Below are 20,753 nucleotides of genomic sequence, written 5' to 3'. Positions count from 1 at the left end.
CTCCTTTTCCCTTGTTTTAAAGTTGGGCACTACATTAGCCCTTCTCCAGTCTTCCGGGACCTCTCCTGTCATCCATAGTTTTGCAAATATTATTGCCATTGGCTCTGACATTTCTTCAGCTAATTCCTTCAATACTCTTGGGTGAATAGCATCAAGCCCTGCTGATTTGAATTCATTCAAGTTGGTCAGAATTTCTGTGATGTGTTCTTTACTTTGCCCAATCTGCATGCCTTCCCCTTTATTGTCTATGTTAACTTCACTTGTCATCCAGTCACGTTATTTTTTGTGAGAAGACTGAAACAAAGTAGGCATTGAGCAGCTCTGCCTTCCTATCATCTTCTGTTACCAGCTCCCCGTCTCCATTGAGCAGAGGACCCACACCGTCATTGATCTTTCTTTTTTGTCTGTCATATTTGAAGAACCCCTTCTTATTACCTCTAACATTCCTTGCCAGCTGTAACTCATTCTTGGCCTTGGCTTTCCTAATTTTGTCCCTACATACTTGCGCTATTCCCATGTATACTACCTTGGTGACATGCCCCTCCTTCTATTTCCTGTATGTATCCCTTTGGGGTTTTAGATAGCTAAAAAGCTTCTTGTGCAGCCACATTGGCTTCCTGTGGCCCTTCTTATCTTTCCTCTGCATTGGAATAGCTTGATGTTCAGCATCCAGTATTACATCTTTTTCAAACTGTCAGCCCTCTTTGACTCCTTTTCTTCCTAATTGATCTTTTATGGGGTCTTGCCTACTATTTCTGAGCTGGTTGAAATCTGCCTTTCTGAAGTCCAGTGTCCTTGTTTAGCTGTTCTCATGTCCTCCTTTTGACAGGATCTTGAATTCTATCAGATCATGATCAGTTCCTCCCAAGTTTCCAACCACCTTTACAGTCACAACTAATTCATCCCTGTTGGTCAAAACCAGATCCAAAATGAATGACCCCCTAGTTATTTCCCCAACTTTCTGATTCAGAAAGTTGTCCACTTACACATGCTAAGAATGTGCAGGACGTATTATGTTTTGTTGTAATAGTCTTCCAATATCAGGAAAGTTAAAATCCTCCATTAATACTAGCTTGTAGCTAACCTAGTTACCTGTTTGTAGAATGACTCATCCACTATGGGCCGGGGGGAATGATCGTTGGTGTGGTTTTTTACTTACGGAGGAGTTGAATTGTGGATTTTAAGTATGAATCTGAAAAGATATATCAAGACTTTTTGTTTGGATATGATTCCCAGATGCACCTTATCATGTCTTTATCTTTATTGTTTGAAATGCACATGCTATATGGTGTGATGCAGTGATGGTGATCAACTTTCTTAATGAATTCAAAGCTTTTATTTGTTAACATCATTGTATTAGAAAAGGACAGTATTAGAGAACTGACAGGCAGGCCAGCTGCCACCAAAAGGCCAAAACAGTAATAAAATAAAGTGCACAAGTGAAAAGCAGTGAAACCAGTACAAAAAATGAAAATTGAAGCTCCCCTCCTTCTGCGTGTCCTCTGCCTCCTGTTCTTCTTTCCCTTCTAGTGCTTTTTGCATGCATTTGGTGCTGCTGCATGGGCAGTGGAGGCCTGCATGGGCTACATTTGCCCAGTTCAACTAGATTAAGTCCTGGTTGCCTAAGCCATCCAACCACAGAACTTGCCAGTGGGGTCCTGGTCTACAGGACATGGTACAATGAAGGGGACTCAGGAGGTGGTGCTGGCACAGGACATGCAGACGGAGCAGGAGCCTGCTGTCTCACAGCCATTAGCACAAACAGCCTCTCCACCACGTCTTTCTGCTGCACGGTATCTTATTCCCTCAAGCGACGTTCCTGCTCAAGAAACCGAGCTGCAAATCACTCCATGTGCCCTGCAGCTTCTCTTTGCCATTCAACTTGCTGTGAATCCTTCTCCCTTCAGTACTGAAGCTGCTGACTGGCTCTGTCCAGACTGTCCATCAGTCTGGAAGGTTGTCACAGACACACTTCCTCTTTGACCGCATGGAGTATGTCTACACTGCAATTAAAAATCCGCAGCTGGCCCATGCCATCTGACGCAGGCTTGCAGGGCTTGAGCTGCAGGGCTGTTTAATTGCAGTGTAGACGTTCAGGATCAGGCTGTAGCCTGAGCTCTGGGACGCTCCCACCTTGCAGTGTCCTAGAGCCCGGAACACAGCCCAAGCCCAGAAATTTACACTGCAATTAAACAGCCCCGCAGCCCAAGCCCTGCAAGCCTGAGTCAGATGGCATGGGCCAGCCACTAGTGTCTAACTGCAGTATAGACAGACCCATTGTGACAGTGCAACAATGCTGGCCTGTGGCTGGCCTGCAGAGGTGGAAGGACCTGAAACCAGAAATGAAACAGTACATTATTGTCTCAGTATTTCAGAAAAGGTTTAGTATAACATCAGCAGAAGAGCCTTTGGAATCTCAAGGCCAAAAAATGTAAAATTCTGCTTCAGTATATTCTGAGAACAACAGTTCAGTTCCCAGATGCTCCGTGGGCACACCTGAGAGTTCAGCAGAGTATGAAGCCTTCACACATAATGGTAAGGTGAAATTTAGAAACGAGATACCTTTAAAAATTGCAGCCGTGTGGGGGAGAGAAGAGGATGGTACACTTGCCGTGATTTACTATTTATGGTTTCACAACCCTTTCAGGCATTCAACATTTTGAAGGACATAATTCTGAAGATTCCTGAATGGCAAAGAAATACTGTATTCTAAGCTACCAGGGGCAAGCCAGCTATGTATGATAAAGAGGTTTTCAAGTTTATGGTGACCAAGCAACACATCTATGAGTGAAGTGGGGTGGTGACCTACAGAGAAGGGCCTGGAAAGTACGCCCTCCCCTTCCTGCCTGAAATGTTACTACCCATTTGAGTTCCTACTATGGGAGAAGTTTGCAGCTATCAGCACCCAGGATTGGATGAAAATTCATGGGGGAATCAACAGGATGCTGCATTAGCTTCCACGTGGATTACTGTCTTCCTGTAAGCTACTGAAACTTTTCTGCATTCTTGCAGTTACCCCAGTACAGCTACGGCCTACAATACAGCCTGCTTGCACTACATCTCTCTATGGACTGCAAGCAATTACCCCAGACAAAACAGACTCACGATACTGCACACATGAACTAGACACATACCACAGGGACTGCTCATAATAACGACTGCATCACCAAAATTACTCCCCCCCACACACACCTCCAAAGCATACTTCGGTAATAAAGAACTGAATACCATTCTCCCCCCTCCCCCCTTCCTGGCACATTTCTGGAGTGCACACAACCCCCTGGTGTATTTTGGACAGTTAATTCGTTATCCATGAATTACATTCCCCTCTGGCCCCAGTACAGTTTACAGGTGGCTCATTATGGTGTGGCCTGGCCAATTTGTAGAGTGTGGCATACTACAAGGGAAGACAATGAAAGGCTCCTACTTTTAACACCCCAGCATATCTTTGTAACTATGTGCAAGTATCTAGTAAAAATGGCTTTATAACTGCTTGTTTAACTGTTGTTTGCCCTTCCTGAAATCCATTTTGAATTCCACATCGTGGGGGAGATGCCAAAACGCTGGCTTGCATTCCACTGTAAGCAGATACATGTTGCTACCCAAGCTTGTAATTGCATTGGGTCATAAACCGGAAATCCCCCCAATTCGTATATTAATAACAACAAACATGGAGCCAGAAACTTACCAGGCTCCAGGGCTACTTCTGTCTCTTCTGTTTCCGCCGCCAGTTCCATGGCGGGGTCCTCCTTCAGCACATCATCAAACAGCTCCTCTGAGTACGGACACAGGATGTGCTGTAGCTGCTTTAGCAGCGAAGCCTCCTGGGGACCGGCAAGAGCACAAAAGTCTCTTTGCTAGCTTGATCTGGCAACTGTTGGCTCCTGCAGTGCCATTTTAGACACGGGTCAGAAGGTCGCCATTCTGGCTGGTCAGGCTATCATGAACCACTGGGGGCTCGGGGCTCAGTGCAGTTCCCAGCACCTGGCCAAAGTCCATGTAAAAGAGGGAGGATGACGGGGAGCTCCCAAAGGCTACTCTTGAGATAGAAAGGCCAAGAAACAGTGATCTATGGGATTAAGGGATAGTGTGTCCCAGCAAACATCATCGAAATTGGTATAGCTCCCTCCAAAAGTTTCAATTTTGACAAATCGGCATTTTCCAATGAAAAAAACATATAGTTGAAAAATTCCTGAGATGCTTTTAACTTTGTGACCTCTAATGCTTCCGCCCAGATTCACCAGCCAAACTCCCTTCTCTTCTTACCTCCACCAGCCACATTTGAAACTTAATTTACTATGAGTACATCAAAACTTAAGGCCAAAAATAAATGTGCACCGAAAGGAGAAATGTGCATGTGGTACTTCAAATGACTTTTTTTAATATGGTGGTATGTGAACCAATAAATTTTAGGAAACACTGGTGTAGAGATCCCTGGAATTACTATAATTGTAAATTGATTTTATATTGCCACACATTGTACGTGCTACGCAGTAGAATCCCTTTTCAGTAGCTGGTAGTGTTGCTACTGGCTGCACAATATCCAAGGTTGATTCTTGTATTGAGAATGTCTACGGTTTCAGCTATGGGTTACAGAGTTATGAACCTATCTAGCTAGGAAGTTAATTGGCACATGTGTTTTCTCTGTAGGGAATGATCTCTTTCTGGTTGCCGTCCATGAGCTGGGTCACGCCCTGGGCCTGGAACACTCCAATGACCCCAGTGCTATCATGGCTCCTTTCTACCAGTACATGGAAACACACAACTTTAAACTCCCACAGGATGATCTCCAAGGAATTCAGAAAATCTACGGTGAGCAACATTATCCATATGTTTATTTATACTGGGCCCAAGTGTGCTGCTGGGTATCTTACAGACACACAAAGGTACTGTTCCTCTCCCACAGAGTTTGCAGTCTATGAGCCAGATTCTCTCCTGTGGCAGGGAGGGTGGGGGGCCATCAGGAAGCTGGTTACAGCTCCCTGGTTCTCATCCTGGCTCCAGCCCCAGGGGACTGCTCTAATATTCACCAGCTGACAGCTGTCACTAAGGTGCTGCCCACCAGCTGGGATAGCCAAAGCATCATGATCTGGCCACTCCTTCCTACCTCTATATTCCCCTTACACCAAGGGCTGTGGGAGTGAAATGTAGGAGCCAACTACACCAGCTGTATGCCTGCTGGGAACACCCCCCATACTGGGGTTATGCTCCCTTCTTGTCACTCAGGTGGTTCAAAAGAGTGGAGCAGGCCAGAGAACCTGGCCATAAGATTAGACACAAGGACAAAAAGCTATATGAGGGGTGCAGTGGGAGTAGGGAAAGGGTTAGCTGGCAAGAATTTGTGGTTTCTGGATCTGCTTGTGGAATTTGGGCTCATTTCTTTAACATTTTAAAGAACTAAAGTTCTTCTTCGAATGATTGCTCATGTGAATTCCAGTTAGGTGTGTGCGTGCTGCGTGCACAGCAGCTGGACGATTTTTCCCCTTGCAGTATCCATAGGGTTGGCCTGGGCACCCCCTAGGGTTGCGCCTTTGTGGTGCTCGATATAGTGCCCTGTCGACCCACCACCCCCTCAGTTCCTTCTTACCGCCGGTGAGAGCTAGCTGGAACGTCCCATAGCTCTTGCCTCGGCAAGAGCTTTTTTGGCAGTGTCCACTTTTCGGTGTATATAGTTCTACTTAGTAGTAGTTTAGTAGTTGTAGTATTAGTAGTTAGTTCATAAGTTTCCTTTCGGGAGGGTTTCTCCCGCGCCCCCCACCAACACTCCCCCGGAACTGGGGCATGCCTCAGTCCCTGGGATATGAACTCTGTGAGGACTATGGCATATCTATGCCCAGGATCGACCCGCACACCTCCTGTTTGAAGTGTCTCCAGGAGAGCTACCAAAAGGAGAAGTGCAGGATCTCTGAAGGTTTCTCCCTAGGACCTTAAAAGACCGAGAGCAAAGGCTCAAGATCCTCCTCACAGAGGCTGCACTCCAGCCTCAATCCACTCCAGGGTTGGCAGAGCCCATGCCAAGCACCTCCTTAGCGGTGCGGAGTGCACCGGCACCGATGCTGCGTGAGCTGGTGTGGAGGAAGGACTCCAAGGAGACTCGGCACCGCCACGGCTCCGCCCATAGGCAGCCTTCTGTGAGGTACCAGTCTCAGTCTCCGGTGCCCCAGAAGAAGAGGAGGCCAGAATGGGAACGCACTCCCCCATCCAAGCCCAAGGAGCCTGCGGCAGAGAGACCCAAACCGGGCCACGTTACCTCAGCCCCACTACCTCCCAGGGTCTCGTCGACTCCTGCCCCCCTGGGGGTCCAGTCGAGTCTGGGCCCTCACCGCTCTCCAGACCAGCATGGCAGAGAGCTTTAGCTCCCCTCTATGCTGGAGGCGTTTGAGGTGGCTCAGGACCTTATACACCTCACGGTGCCATCCTCCCTACAGAGAAGGGACAAGTCGCCGGTGACTGCCCGACCCCTGATTCCGTAAAGAGGCAAACCGGCGATGATGGTGCGCTGATCTCCATCTGCTGCACGCCTCTCCCCAGCATGGGCCACCTGCATGGGGGAGCCGCACCAGTCCCCCAGCACCACTCGCCATCACCGTGGAACACCGCTCCTCCGTGGTCCACCTTCTCGGAGACCTTGGAAGCGGAATCCCACTGCTCCAATAGGACCAGGAGCAGAAGGACCAGGTCCTGGCGTGATCACCAGCCCTGTCCGGCACTGTGGCCTGCCCAGTGGCAACCCCTGGCTCAGAGGCCCTTCTGGATGCCCTGGGCTTACCAACAGAGCCAGGGACAGAGCCAGGGATCAAGATCCAGATCGGTGTCAGTGGCGTCAGCATCCTTTGTCCCTCCAGGGGCAGTGTTGGCACCGGCACCATCAGCAGCACCAACACCCCTGCCTTTGCCTGGAGCTCCAGCACCAGCATGGACACCGGCACTGTCGACAGCGTGGCGATGGCGACCTTGGCACCAGCGACTGTGGAGGCAGTGACACGGCAACACCGGGTGCCACATGACCCCCTCGGCGCTGAGGGGAGTGAGCAAGGCCCATTACCAGGGCTTTCGTCCTCGTCGTCCCCAGATAAGGCCATGGTGGGGACATTGACGGCCCCGGCCTTGGAGGACAGCAGGGTCTTACAGCAACTACTGTGGCGGGTGGTCCAGAACCTGCAGATCCAGGCAGAGGAGGTGATAGAGGACGCTGACCCCATGGTGGACATCCTCACCCCCTCTGGGCCTGCCTGCATTGCCCTGCCACTGATTAAGACCATCAATTAGACCACAAAGACCTTGTGGCAGACCCGGCTTCTTTGCCCCCTATGGCCAAGAGGAATGAAAGGTGGTACTTTGTTTCCTTAAGGGGGTATGAACACCTATATGCCCACCCACCCCTCTGATTCTCTGGTTGTTAACGCAGCCAATCAGCGTGAGCACCAGGGCTACCAGGGACCCTCCCCTAAAAATCAGGAGGCTAAAAAACTAGACCTATTTGGGAGGAAGGTCTATTCGATGGGGAGGTTGCAACTCCACATATCTAACCAGCAGGCCATCGTGAGCAGATACTCATATAACACCTGCAGCGCGATGGCCAAATTTGTGGAGTTGCTGCCGCAGGACTCCCATGCAGAATTCTCTGCGCTGGTGGAGGAAGGGAAGCTGATATCATGGGCCTCCCTACAGGCGGTGTTGGACGGGGCATATGCGGCCACCCATGCAATGACTACAGGGGTGGCAATGAGGAGGAGTTCCTGGTTGCAGGTCTCTGGTCTCCCCTATGAGGTCCAGCAGACTATTCAGGACCTCCCCTTCGAGGATTCGGCCCTCTTTTCAGAGAAAACTGATAAAAGATTCTACAGTTTAAAGGACTCAAGGGCCACCCTCAAATCCTTGGGCCTCCATACCCCCACAACTCAGCGGAAGCATTTCTGGCCACAGCCTCCCCTGCGGTTCTACCAACCGCAAAACCAGCAGCACGGTCCTCGGAGGAGGACCAGGAGCATTAGGAAAAGACCACACCCATCCTCAGGCCAGGGCTCTGGCCAATCCAAGCTGTCTTCAGGCCAGAAGCAGGCCTTTTGAAGGCACGCTCAAGTACGACGCACCAATGCCACGATTGGATCCATCTCTCCTTACCTTTTTGTCCAGACTATCCCCTTTCTACCCTGCATGGGCCCGTATCACATCGGACCGTTGGGTGCTCCGCATGGTAGAGAGGGGATATTCGCTCCTATTTTCTGCCCTCCAGCACTTCCACCCTCCTTCCCCGTCCCTCTTCAGGGACCCTTCTCATGAACAACTCCTCATACAGGAGGTACATTCGCTCCTATTGCTGTGGAGAGTGGAAGAAGTTCCTCAGGAGCTGAAGGGCAAGGGCTTCTATTCCCGGTATTTCCTAATACCGAAAGCCAAGGCAGTCTCAGGCCCATCGTAGACCTGCGAAATCTCAACAGGTTCATGAAGAAACTGAAGTTCCTCATGGTCTCTTTAGCCTCCATCATCCCTTCCTTGGATCCAGGGGACTGGTACACCGCCTTTGACTTGAAGGACGCGTACTTTCTCATAGCAATAACTCCGTCCCACAGAAAATACCTCAGGTTTGTGGTGAGCAACAACCACTACCAGTTCACAGTCCTCCCATTCGGCCTGTCAGCGGCGCCTCGAGTGTTTACCAAGTGCAAGGCAGTGGTGGCCGCATTCCTGCGCAGGCAACAGGTACAGGTGTTCCCGTACCTCAACGACTGGCTGACCAAGGGCCGCTCCAGGGGTGAAGTGGAGGCACAAGTCGACTTTCATAAAAACATTTGACAAACTGGGCCTTCTCCTGAACATGGAGAAATCTATGCTGTCCCTGGTTCAGTGGATAGAGTTTATAGGTGCGGTACTGGACTCTACACAGGCCAGGGCATATCTCCCAGAATCGAGGTTCCAGACCCTGGGCGATATCATTCGAAGTCTCAGGCAGTTCCCCACCACCACAGCAAGGAATTGCCTGAAACTCCTGGGACACATGGCCGCTTGTACCCATGTGGTGCAACATGCCAGGCTCGGACTCCGGCCGCTCCAATCGTGGCTAGCCTTGGTGTAACGGCCGGTTCGGGACAGTTTGGACAGGGTCATGACTCTGCCTTGCCCAGTCCTCGACTCCCTCCTGTGGTGGCTCGACACACAGGTGGTGTGTGCGGGGGTCCCGGCTTGGGACCAGAATCTGGTCCTTTCCAGACTGATGGGGCTGCTCTTTGAACCACTGGTGACTTGCTTTCTGGTCTACCTCTCGTACAAGGTGGTGTTTGTGGTAGCTATAATCTCAGCCAGGAGGGTGTCTGAGCTCAAGGCCCTAACATCAGAGCCTTCCTACACTGTATTCTACAAAGACAAGGTTCAGCTCAGGCCGCAACCAGCATTCCTCCCTAAGGAACCAGGACATCTTTCTCCCAGTTTTCTATCCTAAGCCGCACACTAAGCAGCAGGGACAAAGGCTTCAGTTGCTGGACGTTCGCCGGGCGTTAGCCTTTACATTGAACAAACCAAACCATTCCGGAAGTCCATTCAGCTGTTCATCGCAGTAGCAGACAGAATGAAAGGACTCCCAATCTCCTCCCAAAGGATTTCATCATGGATCACGTCCTGCATCCAGGAATGCTACAACCTGGCGAAGGTGCCTGCTCCTCCACTCACAGCTCACCCCACCAGGGCACAAGATTTGTCAGCAGCATTCCTGGCACACATGCCAACCAAGGAAATATGCAGAGTGGTGACATGGTCCTCCATTCATACATTCACATCGCATTATGCCATTATCCAGCAGGCCAGAGACGATGCAGCCTTTGGTAGAGCGGTACTTCAGACAGCGAACATTTAAGCTCTGACCCCATCTCCAAAATTTAGGCTTGGGGATCACCTAATTGGAACTGACATGAGCAATCACTCGAAGAAGAAAAAACGGTTATTTACCTTCTTGTAACTGTTGTTCTTCGAGATGTGTTGCTCACATCCATTCCAATACCCACCCTCCTACCCCTCTGTTGAAGTAGCTGGAAAGAAGGAACTGAGGGGGGTGGCGAGTCGGCAGGGCTCTATATCAAGCGCCATGAAGGCGCGACCCCAAGGGCTGCTCAGGCCGACCCTACCGATACTGCTAGGGGAAAAATCTTCCGGCTGCTGTGCACGTGGTGCGCGCACACCTAATTGAAATGGACATGAACAGCACGTCTCGAAGAACAACAGTTACAAGAAGGTGAGTAAACTTTTTTTATAGGAAATGATTCTGTATTTTCAGTGGGGAAAGGAGACTTGAGCAGGAGGGGGCTGGCACAAAAGAGGAATCTGGGTGAGGAGAAGATGTTGTTGGAGAAAACTGTGTGGTGGGAAGATAATATGACCCCAGGGTGAGGGAGGGTGGGGAAGTGTGGTCAGAGGATGGTGACTGAGCAGGGAAATGAGCAGAGGTGAATGTGTGATGGACAGGTGAGAAGTGAAACAGTGAATACTTGGGCAGAGGTTCAAAGAGTGGCTTCATGAGATGGGACAATATCAGGGTAAGGTCCCAACGGGAATGGGAGATTTAACTGGGGAATAGACATTCACTCATCCTTTAAGAAATTTCTTTACTAGTTTGTGATTGGACCAAGATTTACCGTTAATCCACTGATGAAATGCTGGCATTGCTGATAAATGAACCCTTACAGACAATAATAATGGACCATAACATTCAAGGAATAATTGATAATTTAGAATTTCTGGAACCTGAGCATTCAAGGGAACCACATTGGTACTTGCTGATCATAATAAAACTCTTTTGCATTGTCTAAAGTAGCATTTACAGGTGACATCTTTTCCAGGATTCAGTATAATGTTTTGTACATCAGCAGAACACAAATGTTCAACAGATCTCAAGATGCAGTCACCCACATCGTCAAATTTAGTGAGCTCAGGTTGGAATGAAGTACTCATCCCTCTTGCTGAGTCAGTAGGTCTGGGTCCAAAGGCAGATGTTGAAATATTCCCCCCCTCTCCACCCCCCAGACAGATGCAGCAAATCCAGAAACCAAAGATGTCTGTCCCAAGCTGAGGCTATTGGAACCACAAAACTAGGTGACTGGGCAACAAAATGGCAGATGAAATTCAATGTTGATAAATGCAAAATAATGCACATTGGAAAACATAATCCCAACTATATGTAGAAAACATTGGCTCAGTGTCAAAAAAGCTAACAGAATGTAAGGAACCAGTAGGAAATGGATAGGTAATAAATAATTATCAACCTGTGGAACTCATTGCCAGGAGATGTTGTGAAGGCCAAAACTATAACTGGGTTCAAACAAGAATTAGATAAGTTCATGGAGGATAGATCCATCAATGGCTAAGATGATCCGGGAGGGTCTGGGTGTTCTGAGCCTCTAACTGGCAGAAGCTGGGAGTAGACGACAGGGGATGGATCACTCGATAATTACCCTGTTCTATTCATTTCCTCTGAAGCATCTGGCATTGGCCACAGTCAGAAGACAGAATACTGGGCTAGATGGACCATTGGTCTGACCCACTATAGCTGTCCTTATGTTCTTATATTCACTCTGGCTCAATCCTGGTTGATCTTGTTGATTACTCTTTGGACTGGTGGAATGGAGGGAAAGGCGTCACACAGACCCGGGCACTGTGCCCAGCATCCATCCATTGCTGATGATGAAGCCAGTGGAGACTTTTGTGTTTAAGAACAGTGATTAGACTTGGCAAGTTTGTTTTCTCAGTTACCTTGGTGTCAGGAACGTTGGTTTCCCATTTGATATTTAGATTACAGTGAAGATGGGGGTGCAGCATTTGTGTAGTCTTCTCTCATACCTGCTGTAGGTGGTCCAGGTCTCACCACCATGCAGCAGTGTCTGGTAGACCCTTGTCTTGGTGTTCAGTGGTAGTTGCCTTTCCAGTGTGAGAATTAAGCTCGTCATTCAGAGGTAAGTTGATCCTAATAGCAGAACTTGCGTATAACTTCTAGCACGGTGTTAACTATTGAACCCTCTACTGCGGTCAACACACCTTGTGCCACAATCATTGTCTTCTTTACACTGATGGCTAGTTCTAATTCATCACATGCTAGCGCAGAGCTATTGCAAAGTTGCTGAAGCCCTTCGTCACTGTGTGCGACAAGCACTGTCATTAGTGAAAAGAAGTTCCCTTAGCAGCAGACTTTGCTTTTTGCTTAGTTTAGGTGAGTTATCACAGACAAAAAAGCATGATCCATGGCTCACCTTTTTTCAGATCCCCTTTAAAAACAAAAAAGCAGCATCAGATATGAAATTGACATCTGTGTTTTTTAGTTGGTTGTTCAGATCCATGTTCATTAAAAGTTTCTGCTGGTTCTGTTTGACTCCTTCCTAAACCAAAGTTACTTGAACAACAACAATAGTGAAGACGATACAATGTTATAGTAATAAGAGTTAAGACAATACAAAATCAGAGGGTTTTCTCCATAGGAGATAAGATGAGGCAGTGTTTTAGGTAGAGGCCTTCACATAGCACAGTGTAATGAGAGTTCTAGGCCAATGCTGGGGTACAAACTGGATTAGTGCTGTGTTCCCAAGCTCACTGTATGTCGATATAACAACGAACTCTGCAATGTTCATTCACAGTGGGCTGTAGTGACACCAGAGTTAAGGCTGCACCACAGTTTTTGCTTAAGAAATGATATTAAGCTTTCCCTACACTGTGTGTCTGGAACCTTAAGGTTAATTTAAAATATTCCTTGTACTTTTTAATATGCTTGAATTTTTAAGTTCAGTTTGAAAAAAGAACAATCTGAGCTAATTTCTAACTGTTTCCAAAATCGCATCACAAATGTGTGTGAATGGAAGCAGCTTGGGGGCGGGAGGGGAAAGGACACTTTCTAGCCCCACCACCATTAACAGTCCTCCTCCTCCTCCCAGCAACCCCACCACAGCCTGCCACTCCCCACACCACCCTGCTGTTGTGCAATGCACTACCCTGGTGCTCTGCCTTCCGGATGTGGGGAACTGCAATGCCTCTGTACCCCAACACCCCATTAGCCCTGCAAACCAAGGAGACTGTTGAGCCTCCTGCACATGCTGGGCAAGGAAATCGTGTCAGGAGCGGTGCGCCAGGCTATCTTTGGAACTGCAGGTCAGTGGTATTCATTTTGGGGGAAACAAAATAGCCTCCCCTCCCCCCCACAACCCAGCTTACGCTCAGTGAGGTAACTGACCCTGTATAAAAGTAACAAGGAAACTAACAACAGCAAACCCTGCAGTTAGTGACAGTTGATGTGCCCCACCCAAAACTTTGAAGGCAGGGCAATATCAAGCTAAGGGGAAAAAACCCAGCATTCCTTGTCACCTTCACATGCCTATAATACTTTCTGCAACAGAACGCAGCATTCATTAGTATCTCCAACAGGTACTAGAAAGGTATGCACACCACAGCTTCATCCAACTCACGCTCTCTCACACAACCTAAGCCGTGACCTCTGCCGTGTTCAGTGAGGATAATGCTATGCGTGTGGACTGAGTGCCAGTGAGATGGGCCGGTCTGGTGATACAAGAGAGCAGGAGGTCGCTGTTAAGGTTTTGTGTGAGAGCAGGATGTTGGAGTCCGTATGCTTGTTGGGATCCACTGGAGATGGCAGTGAATGTCTTAGGGAATACTGGGCTCGGATACTGACCAGGTTGTTAGACTATTTGACACTGTTATACCAAGGGACACTGAGTATTTTCCCCTTAATTACTTTGGAGAAGTTCTCTGGCCTGTGCTATACAAGAGGCCAAACTAGATGATCACAATAGTCCCTTCTGGCCTTGGAATCTGTGAATCTATGAACTTTTATTGTCATGCTTTTAACAGCCCTCCAATTTAAACACGACAGGGCTGGTGGCAGGGCACGGTCAGTGTGGAGCCCTTGCCTCTGGAACTCCCCCTTTGGTCTGACGCAGCCTGAGCATGGCTTAGCTATTCTCCCAGACCTTCAAAAGCAGCATAGGTTGAGCAAGGTGGAAATGGGTTAAAGGTGATGCTGAAACTTGTTAGTCCTGACTGAAGAGTGGATGAGGAGGAGTTGGTTACTGAGGGGGCCCTGGGGGTTCCATGAATCCCTCACAGAATTCAGCCCTTAATGCAGAATTCTGCTACAGAAACATTTTTAATTTAAAATAACATATCTAGCTCTTATGGTTGCAAAGAAAACTTTCCAGACCAAGTGTCATAACTATAAAGGGAAGGGTGACAGCTCTCCTGTGTACAGTGCTATGGAATCCCTCCTAGCCAGAGACTCCAAATCCTTTTACCTGTAAAGGGTTAAGAAGCTCGGGTAACCTGGCTGACACCTGACCCCAAGGACCAATAAGGGGACAAGATACTTTCAAATCTTGGGGGGGAAAAGGCTTTTGTGTGTGTCCTTTGTTTAAGGGGTTGTTCGCTCTTGGGACTGAGAGGGACCAGACATCAATCCAGGTTCTCCCCATCTTTCTAAACAAGTCTCTCTTATTTCAAAATTGTAAGTAAAAGCCAGGCAAGGCGTCTTAGATTTACTTTGTTTTCTCAACTTGTAAATGTACCTTTTACTAAAGTGCTTATCTTGTTTGCTATACTTTGAACCTAAGACAGAGGGGATTCCTCTGAGCTCTTTAAGTTTGATTACCCTGTAAAGTTATTTTCCATACTGATTTTGCAGAGATAATTTTTACCTTTTGCTTTAATTAAAAGCCTTCTTTTTAAAAACCTGATTAATTTCTCCTTGTTTTAAGATCCAAAGGGGGTTTGGATCTGTATTCACCAGGAGTTGGTGAAAGGAAGGAGGGGGGAAGGGTCAATTTCTCCTTGTTTAAAATCCAAGGAGTTTGGATCTGTATTCACCAGGGAATTGGTGAAAGGTTTCTCAAGGCTTCCCAGGGAGGGAATTCTTAAGATGGTGGCAGCGAACCAGAGCTAAGCTGGTAGATAAGCTTAGAAGTTTTCATGCAGGCCCCTACATTTGTACCCTAAAGTTCAAAGTAGGGATACAGCCTTGACATGGTGGCACAGCGGTGGGATCGTTTTAAACCCAAAAGCCAGTAAGAGATTTTTTTTCCCTTCTAGCTGCTTGGAGAGCAGAGCTGAAGGTAGATGCATATCTTATCTCTCCTTGCCTGAAGGCAGAGGTGTTAAGTTTTTTTTAACAAGGTCCTTTGTTAAGAGAAGTGTTCAAATAAGTGAGCAAACTTTGATCTGGTAAAGGTAATTTACAGGCTGAATTGTTTTTTTTTCTTTTTACATCCTCGGAAGTAGCTAGTTAGAAAGTCTCTGTTAACTCAGCAGCACTCAGCAGGAGCCTAAGCTAAATACATCCCAGTTTCAGTCAACTGCAGAGGGTGTGACCCAGCACAAGAAAACAGGAAAATGACTACCAAAGACGCAGCTAACAAAATAGAACTGGCCAAACTAGAAGCAGAAGAAAATGAGAGAAAACATCAGAGACTGCTTGAAATTAAAAAACTCGAGGAAAAAGCCAAACAGGAGGCCCATGAAAGAGAAGAAAAAGCCAAACAGGAGGCCCATAAAAGAGAGATGGAGCTGAAAGAAAAAGAGATGGAACTGGAAGCAGCAAGGACTAGGCAGGGTGCATCAGACCATCCTAACAACTCCTCTCCAGGTACCACTTCCCACCCCAGGAAATTCCCCACCTACAAGGCAGGCGATGATACTGAGGCCTTCTTAGAAAATTTTGAAAGGGCCTGCCTTGGATACGACATCCCTCCAACCCAGTACATGGTAGAGCTGAGGCCGCAGCTCAGTGGACCCTTAGCAGAGGTGGCGGCTGAAATGCCTAAGGAACACATGAACAGTTATGAACTTTTTAAAAACAAGGCCAGAATCAGAATGGGGCTAACACCTGAGCATGCCCGTCGGCGGTTCAGAGCCCTAAGGTGGAAACCTGATGTGTCATTTACCCGACATGCCTACCACATTGGGAAAAATTGGGATGCCTGGATATCAGGAGCAAATGTTAAATCTACAGAAGAGTTGCCCTTCCTATTGCAAATGGAGCCGTTTTTAGAGGGTGTTCCTGAGGAAATAAAAAGGTACATCCTAGATGGGAAGCCCAAAACTGTAACCGAGGCAGGGGAGATTGGAGCCAAATGGGTGGAGGTGACAGAAAAGAAAAAAGCTAGTAGCAGTTGGAGCAAATATCAGAAGGGGCAAGCCGAAACAAAACCTTATCACCGGGGACAACCCAAGGCCCCACCCACATCCCAAGGGAAACCCCAGACGCCTTCTCACCCCACCACACCAGTCTCCATCAACCAACATCGCCCCGGTGATACCTTAGCAGGGCGATGTTTTAAATGTAATGAACTGGGGCATATAAAGGCTCACTGCCCCAAGAACCCCAACCGATTACAGTTCATTACACCCCAATCACACCAAAGAACCCCAGACCCAGATGCCTCTCTCATACCCTCGGAGCGAAGGGAAACCTTGAGAGTGGGCGGAAAGAAGGTTATCGCTTGGAGGGACACTGGGGCACAAGTGTCAACTATCCACCAATCCCTAGTGGACCCCAAACTCATCAACCCTGAGGCTACAGTGACAATTCAACCCTTCGTGTCACAGTCTGTAACCTTGCCTACAGCCCAGTTGCATGTCCAGTACAAGGGCTGGTCAGGAATGTGGACTTTTGCAGTCTATGACAATTATCCCATTCCCATGCTGCTGGGGGAAGACTTGGCCAACCATGTGAAGCTAGCCAAGAGGGTGGGAATAGTCACCCGCAGCCAGGCTAAGCAAGCTTTCACCCCCATCCCTGTTCCTGAGCCGTCCACCAGGGCCCCGTCTGTGTTACCGGAGACCCAAACACAGGTGGTGGAACCGGATCCCCTGCCAACGACTGCAACAGCCGTAGTGGATCCAATCCCAGAGACCCAGCCAAAGCCAGTCCCAGAACCGGAACTGGCAACACAACCAGCACCAGAACCATTGCCAGCACTGAGTCCAGCGCTTGCAACCCCGTCTACAACTCCAATGCCAGAGGGCACCAGCGAGCCTAAACTGGCGGAAGCAGCAGATAACCCTACCCAAGAGGCTCAGCCAGAGCCTGAAATACCACATAGTGCACCAGCGGACAGCGGTTCACAGTCAATGGAAAAAGCCCCAGCACCTGCATCGCTTCCAGAGGGACCAAGCCCCAGTCCACAGTCCAAGGAGGAACTGATGTCTCCAGCATCAAGGGAACAGTTCCAGGCCGAGCAGGAAGCAGATGACAGCCTTCAAAAAGCTTGGGCGGCGGCACGGAGCCCCCACCGCCTCTCAGCTCTTCTAACCGATCCCGGTTTGTTGTAGAAAAAGGACTTTTATACAAGGAGACTCTTTCTGGTGGGCACCAGGAAGACTGGCATCCTCAAAGACAGTTGGTAGTTCCCACTAAGTATCGGGTAAAACTCTTGAGCTTAGCCCATGATCATCCCAGTGGCCATTCTGGGGTGAACAGAACCAAAGACCGGTTGGGGAAGTCCTTCCACTGGGAGGGAATGGGCAAGGACGTTGCTAATTATGTCCGGTCTTGTGAGGTGTGCCAACAAGTGGGAAAGCCCCAAGACCAGGTTAAAGCCCCTCTCCAGCCACTACCCATAATTGAGGTCCCATTTCAGCGAGTAGCTGTGGATATTCTGGGTCCTTTCCCAAAGAAGACACCCAGAGGAAAGCAGTACGTACTGACTTTCATGGATTTTGCTACCCGATGGCCGTAAGCTGTACCCTTAAGCAACACCAAGGCTAAAAGTGTGTGCCAGGCATTAGCAGACATTTTTGCCAGGGTAGGTTGGCCCTCCGACATCCTTACAGATTCGGGAACTAATTTCCTGGCAGGGAACATGAAAAACCTGTGGGAAGCTCATGGGGTGAATCACTTGGTTGCCACCCCTCATCACCATCAAATCAATGGTCTGGTGGAGAGGTTTAATGGAACTTTGGGGGCCATGATACGTAAATTCGTAAATGAACACTCCAATGATTGGGACCTAGTGTTGCAGCAGTTGCTTTTTGCCTACAGGGCTGTACCACATCCCAGTTTAGGGTTTTCACCATTTGAACTTGTGTATGGCCGCGAGGTTAAGGGGCCATTACAGTTGGTGAAGCAGCAATGGGAGGGGTTTACGCCTTCTCCAGGAACTAACATTCTAGACTTTGTAAGCAACCTACAAAACACCCTCCGACACTCTTTAGCCCTTGCTAAAGAAAACCTAAAGGATGCTCAGGAAGAGCAAAAGGCCTGGTATGATAAACATTCCAGAGAACGGTCCTTCAAAGTAGGAGACCAAGTCATGGTCTTAAAGGCGCTCCAGGCCCATAAAATGGAAGCGTCGTGGGAAGGACCATTCACGGTCCAGGAGCGCCTAGGAGCTGTTAACTATCTCATAGCCTCCCCCACCTCCAACATAAAGCCTAAGGTATACCATGTTAATTCTCTTAAGCCCTTTTATTCTAGAGAATTAAACGTTTGCCAGTTTACAGCCCAGGAAACTGATGACGCGGAGTGGCCTGCAGGTGTCTACTATGAAGGAAAAAGGAATGGTGGCGTGGAAGAGGTGAACCTCTCCACGACCCTGGGACGTCTGCAGCGACAGCAGATAAAGGAGCTGTGCACAAGCTTTGCACCGATTTTCTCAGCCACTCCAGGACGGACCGAACGGGCATACCACTCCATTGACACAGGTAATGCTCACCCAATTAGAACCCCACCCTACCGGGAGTCACCTCATGCCCAAGCTGCTATACAAAGGGAGATCCAGGACATGCTTCAGATGGGTATAATCCGCCCCTCTACCAGTGCATGGGCATCTCCAGTGGTTCTAGTTCCCAAACCAGATGGGGAAATACGCTTTTGCGTGGACTACCGTAAGCTAAATGCTGTAACTCGTCCTGACAACTATCCAATGCCACGCACAGATGAGCTATTGGAGAAATTGGGACATGCCCAATTCATCTCTACTTTAGACTTAACCAAGGGGTACTGGCAAGTACCACTAGATGAACCCGCTAAGGAAAGGTCCGCCTTCGTCACCCAGGCAGGGGTGTATGAATTCAATGTACTCCCTTTCGGGTTGCAAAATGCACCCGCCACCTTCCAAAGACTTGTAGATGGTCTCTTAGCGGGATTGGGAGAATCTGCCGTTGCCTATCTCGATGATGTGGCCATTTTTTCTGATTCATGGACAGAACACCTGGAGCACCTGAAAAAAGTCTTCGAGCGCATCCGGCAGGCAGGACTAACTGTTAAGGCTAAAAAGTGTCAAATAGGCCAAAACAGAGTGGCGTACCTGGGACACCAGGTGGGTCAAGGAACTATAAATCCCCTACAGGCCAAAGTGGATGCTATCCAAAAGTGGCCGGTTCCAAAGTCAAAGAAACAGGTCCAATCCTTCTTAGGCTTGGCCGGATATTATAGGCGATTTGTACCACACTACAGCCAAATCGCCGCCCCGCTGACAGACCTAACCAGAAAGAAACAGCCAAATGCAGTTCAGTGGACTGATAAGTGTCAAAAGGCCTTTAACCAGCTTAAGGCAACACTCATGTCTGACCCTGTGCTAAGGGCCCCAGACTTTGACAAACCGTTCCTAGTAACCACAGATGCGTCCGAGCGAGGCGTGGGAGCAGTTTTAATGCAGGAAGGACCGGATCAAGAATTCCATCCTGTCGTGTTTCTCAGCAAGAAACTGTCTGAGAGGGAAAGCCACTGGTCAATCAGCGAAAAGGAATGCTACGCCATTGTGTACGCGCTGGAAAAGCTACGCCCATATGTTTGGGGACGGCGGTTCCAACTACAAACAGACCATGCTGTGCTACAGTGGCTTCATACCGCCAAGGGAAATAACAAAAAACTTCTTCGGTGGAGTTTAGCTCTCCAAGATTTTGATTTTGAAATACAACACATTTCGGGAGCTTCTAACAAAGTGGCTGATGCACTCTCCCGGGAAAGTTTCCCAGAGTTAACTGGTTAACAATTGTTCTTGAAATAAAACATATTGTTAGTTTTTATATAATCAGTAGATGTCTAAAGGTACATGTGTTTTATTAACTCTGTTTTCTCCTAGAGCTCCAGGAAGAAATCACAGCCAGTGTGGAACCGGACGTCCAACACTATCTGTGATTTGGGGGGCGTGTCATAACTATAAAGGGAAGGGTGACAGCTCTCCTGTGTACAGTGCTATGGAATCCCTCCTAGCCAGAGACTCCAAATCCTTTTACCTGTAAAGGGTTAAGAAGCTCGGGTAACCTGGCTGACACCTGACCCCAAGGACCAATAAGGGGACAAGATACTTTCAAATCTTGGGAGGGGAAAGGCTTTTGTGTGTGTCCTTTGTTTAAGGGGTTGTTCGCTCTTGGGACTGAGAGGGACCAGACATCAATCCAGGTTCTCCCCATCTTTCTAAACAAGTCTCTCTTATTTCAAAATTGTAAGTAAAAGCCAGGCAAGGCGTCTTAGATTTACTTTGTTTTCTCAACTTGTAAATGTACCTTTTACTAAAGTGCTTATCTTGTTTGCTATACTTTGAACCTAAGACAGAGGGGATTCCTCTGAGCTCTTTAAGTTTGATTACCCTGTAAAGTTATTTTCCATACTGATTTTGCAGAGATAATTTTTACCTTTTGCTTTAATTAAAAGCCTTCTTTTTAAAAACCTGATTAATTTCTCCTTGTTTTAAGATCCAAAGGGGGTTTGGATCTGTATTCACCAGGAGTTGGTGAAAGGAAGGAGGGTGGAAGGGTCAATTTCTCCTTGT

General features: G+C 48.2%; 1 protein-coding gene across 1 annotated transcript in view; it reads left to right on the top strand.

Moving 5' to 3' along the window:
- MMP24 (matrix metallopeptidase 24) overlaps positions 1 to 20,753 on the top strand; it is a 189,939-nt gene that overhangs the window by 134,444 nt on the left and 34,742 nt on the right. Inside the window, exon 5 of the mRNA XM_065414454.1 lies at positions 4,651 to 4,812. Coding sequence (XP_065270526.1) covers positions 4,651 to 4,812 — 162 coding nt within the window. The remainder of the gene's footprint in view (positions 1 to 4,650; positions 4,813 to 20,753) is intronic.

Source organism: Emys orbicularis, chromosome 12, assembly GCF_028017835.1.
Source record: "Emys orbicularis isolate rEmyOrb1 chromosome 12, rEmyOrb1.hap1, whole genome shotgun sequence".
In the NCBI taxonomy this organism is placed as follows: domain Eukaryota; kingdom Metazoa; phylum Chordata; order Testudines; family Emydidae; genus Emys; species Emys orbicularis.
This window is presented reverse-complemented; position numbering and strand designations above follow the sequence as displayed.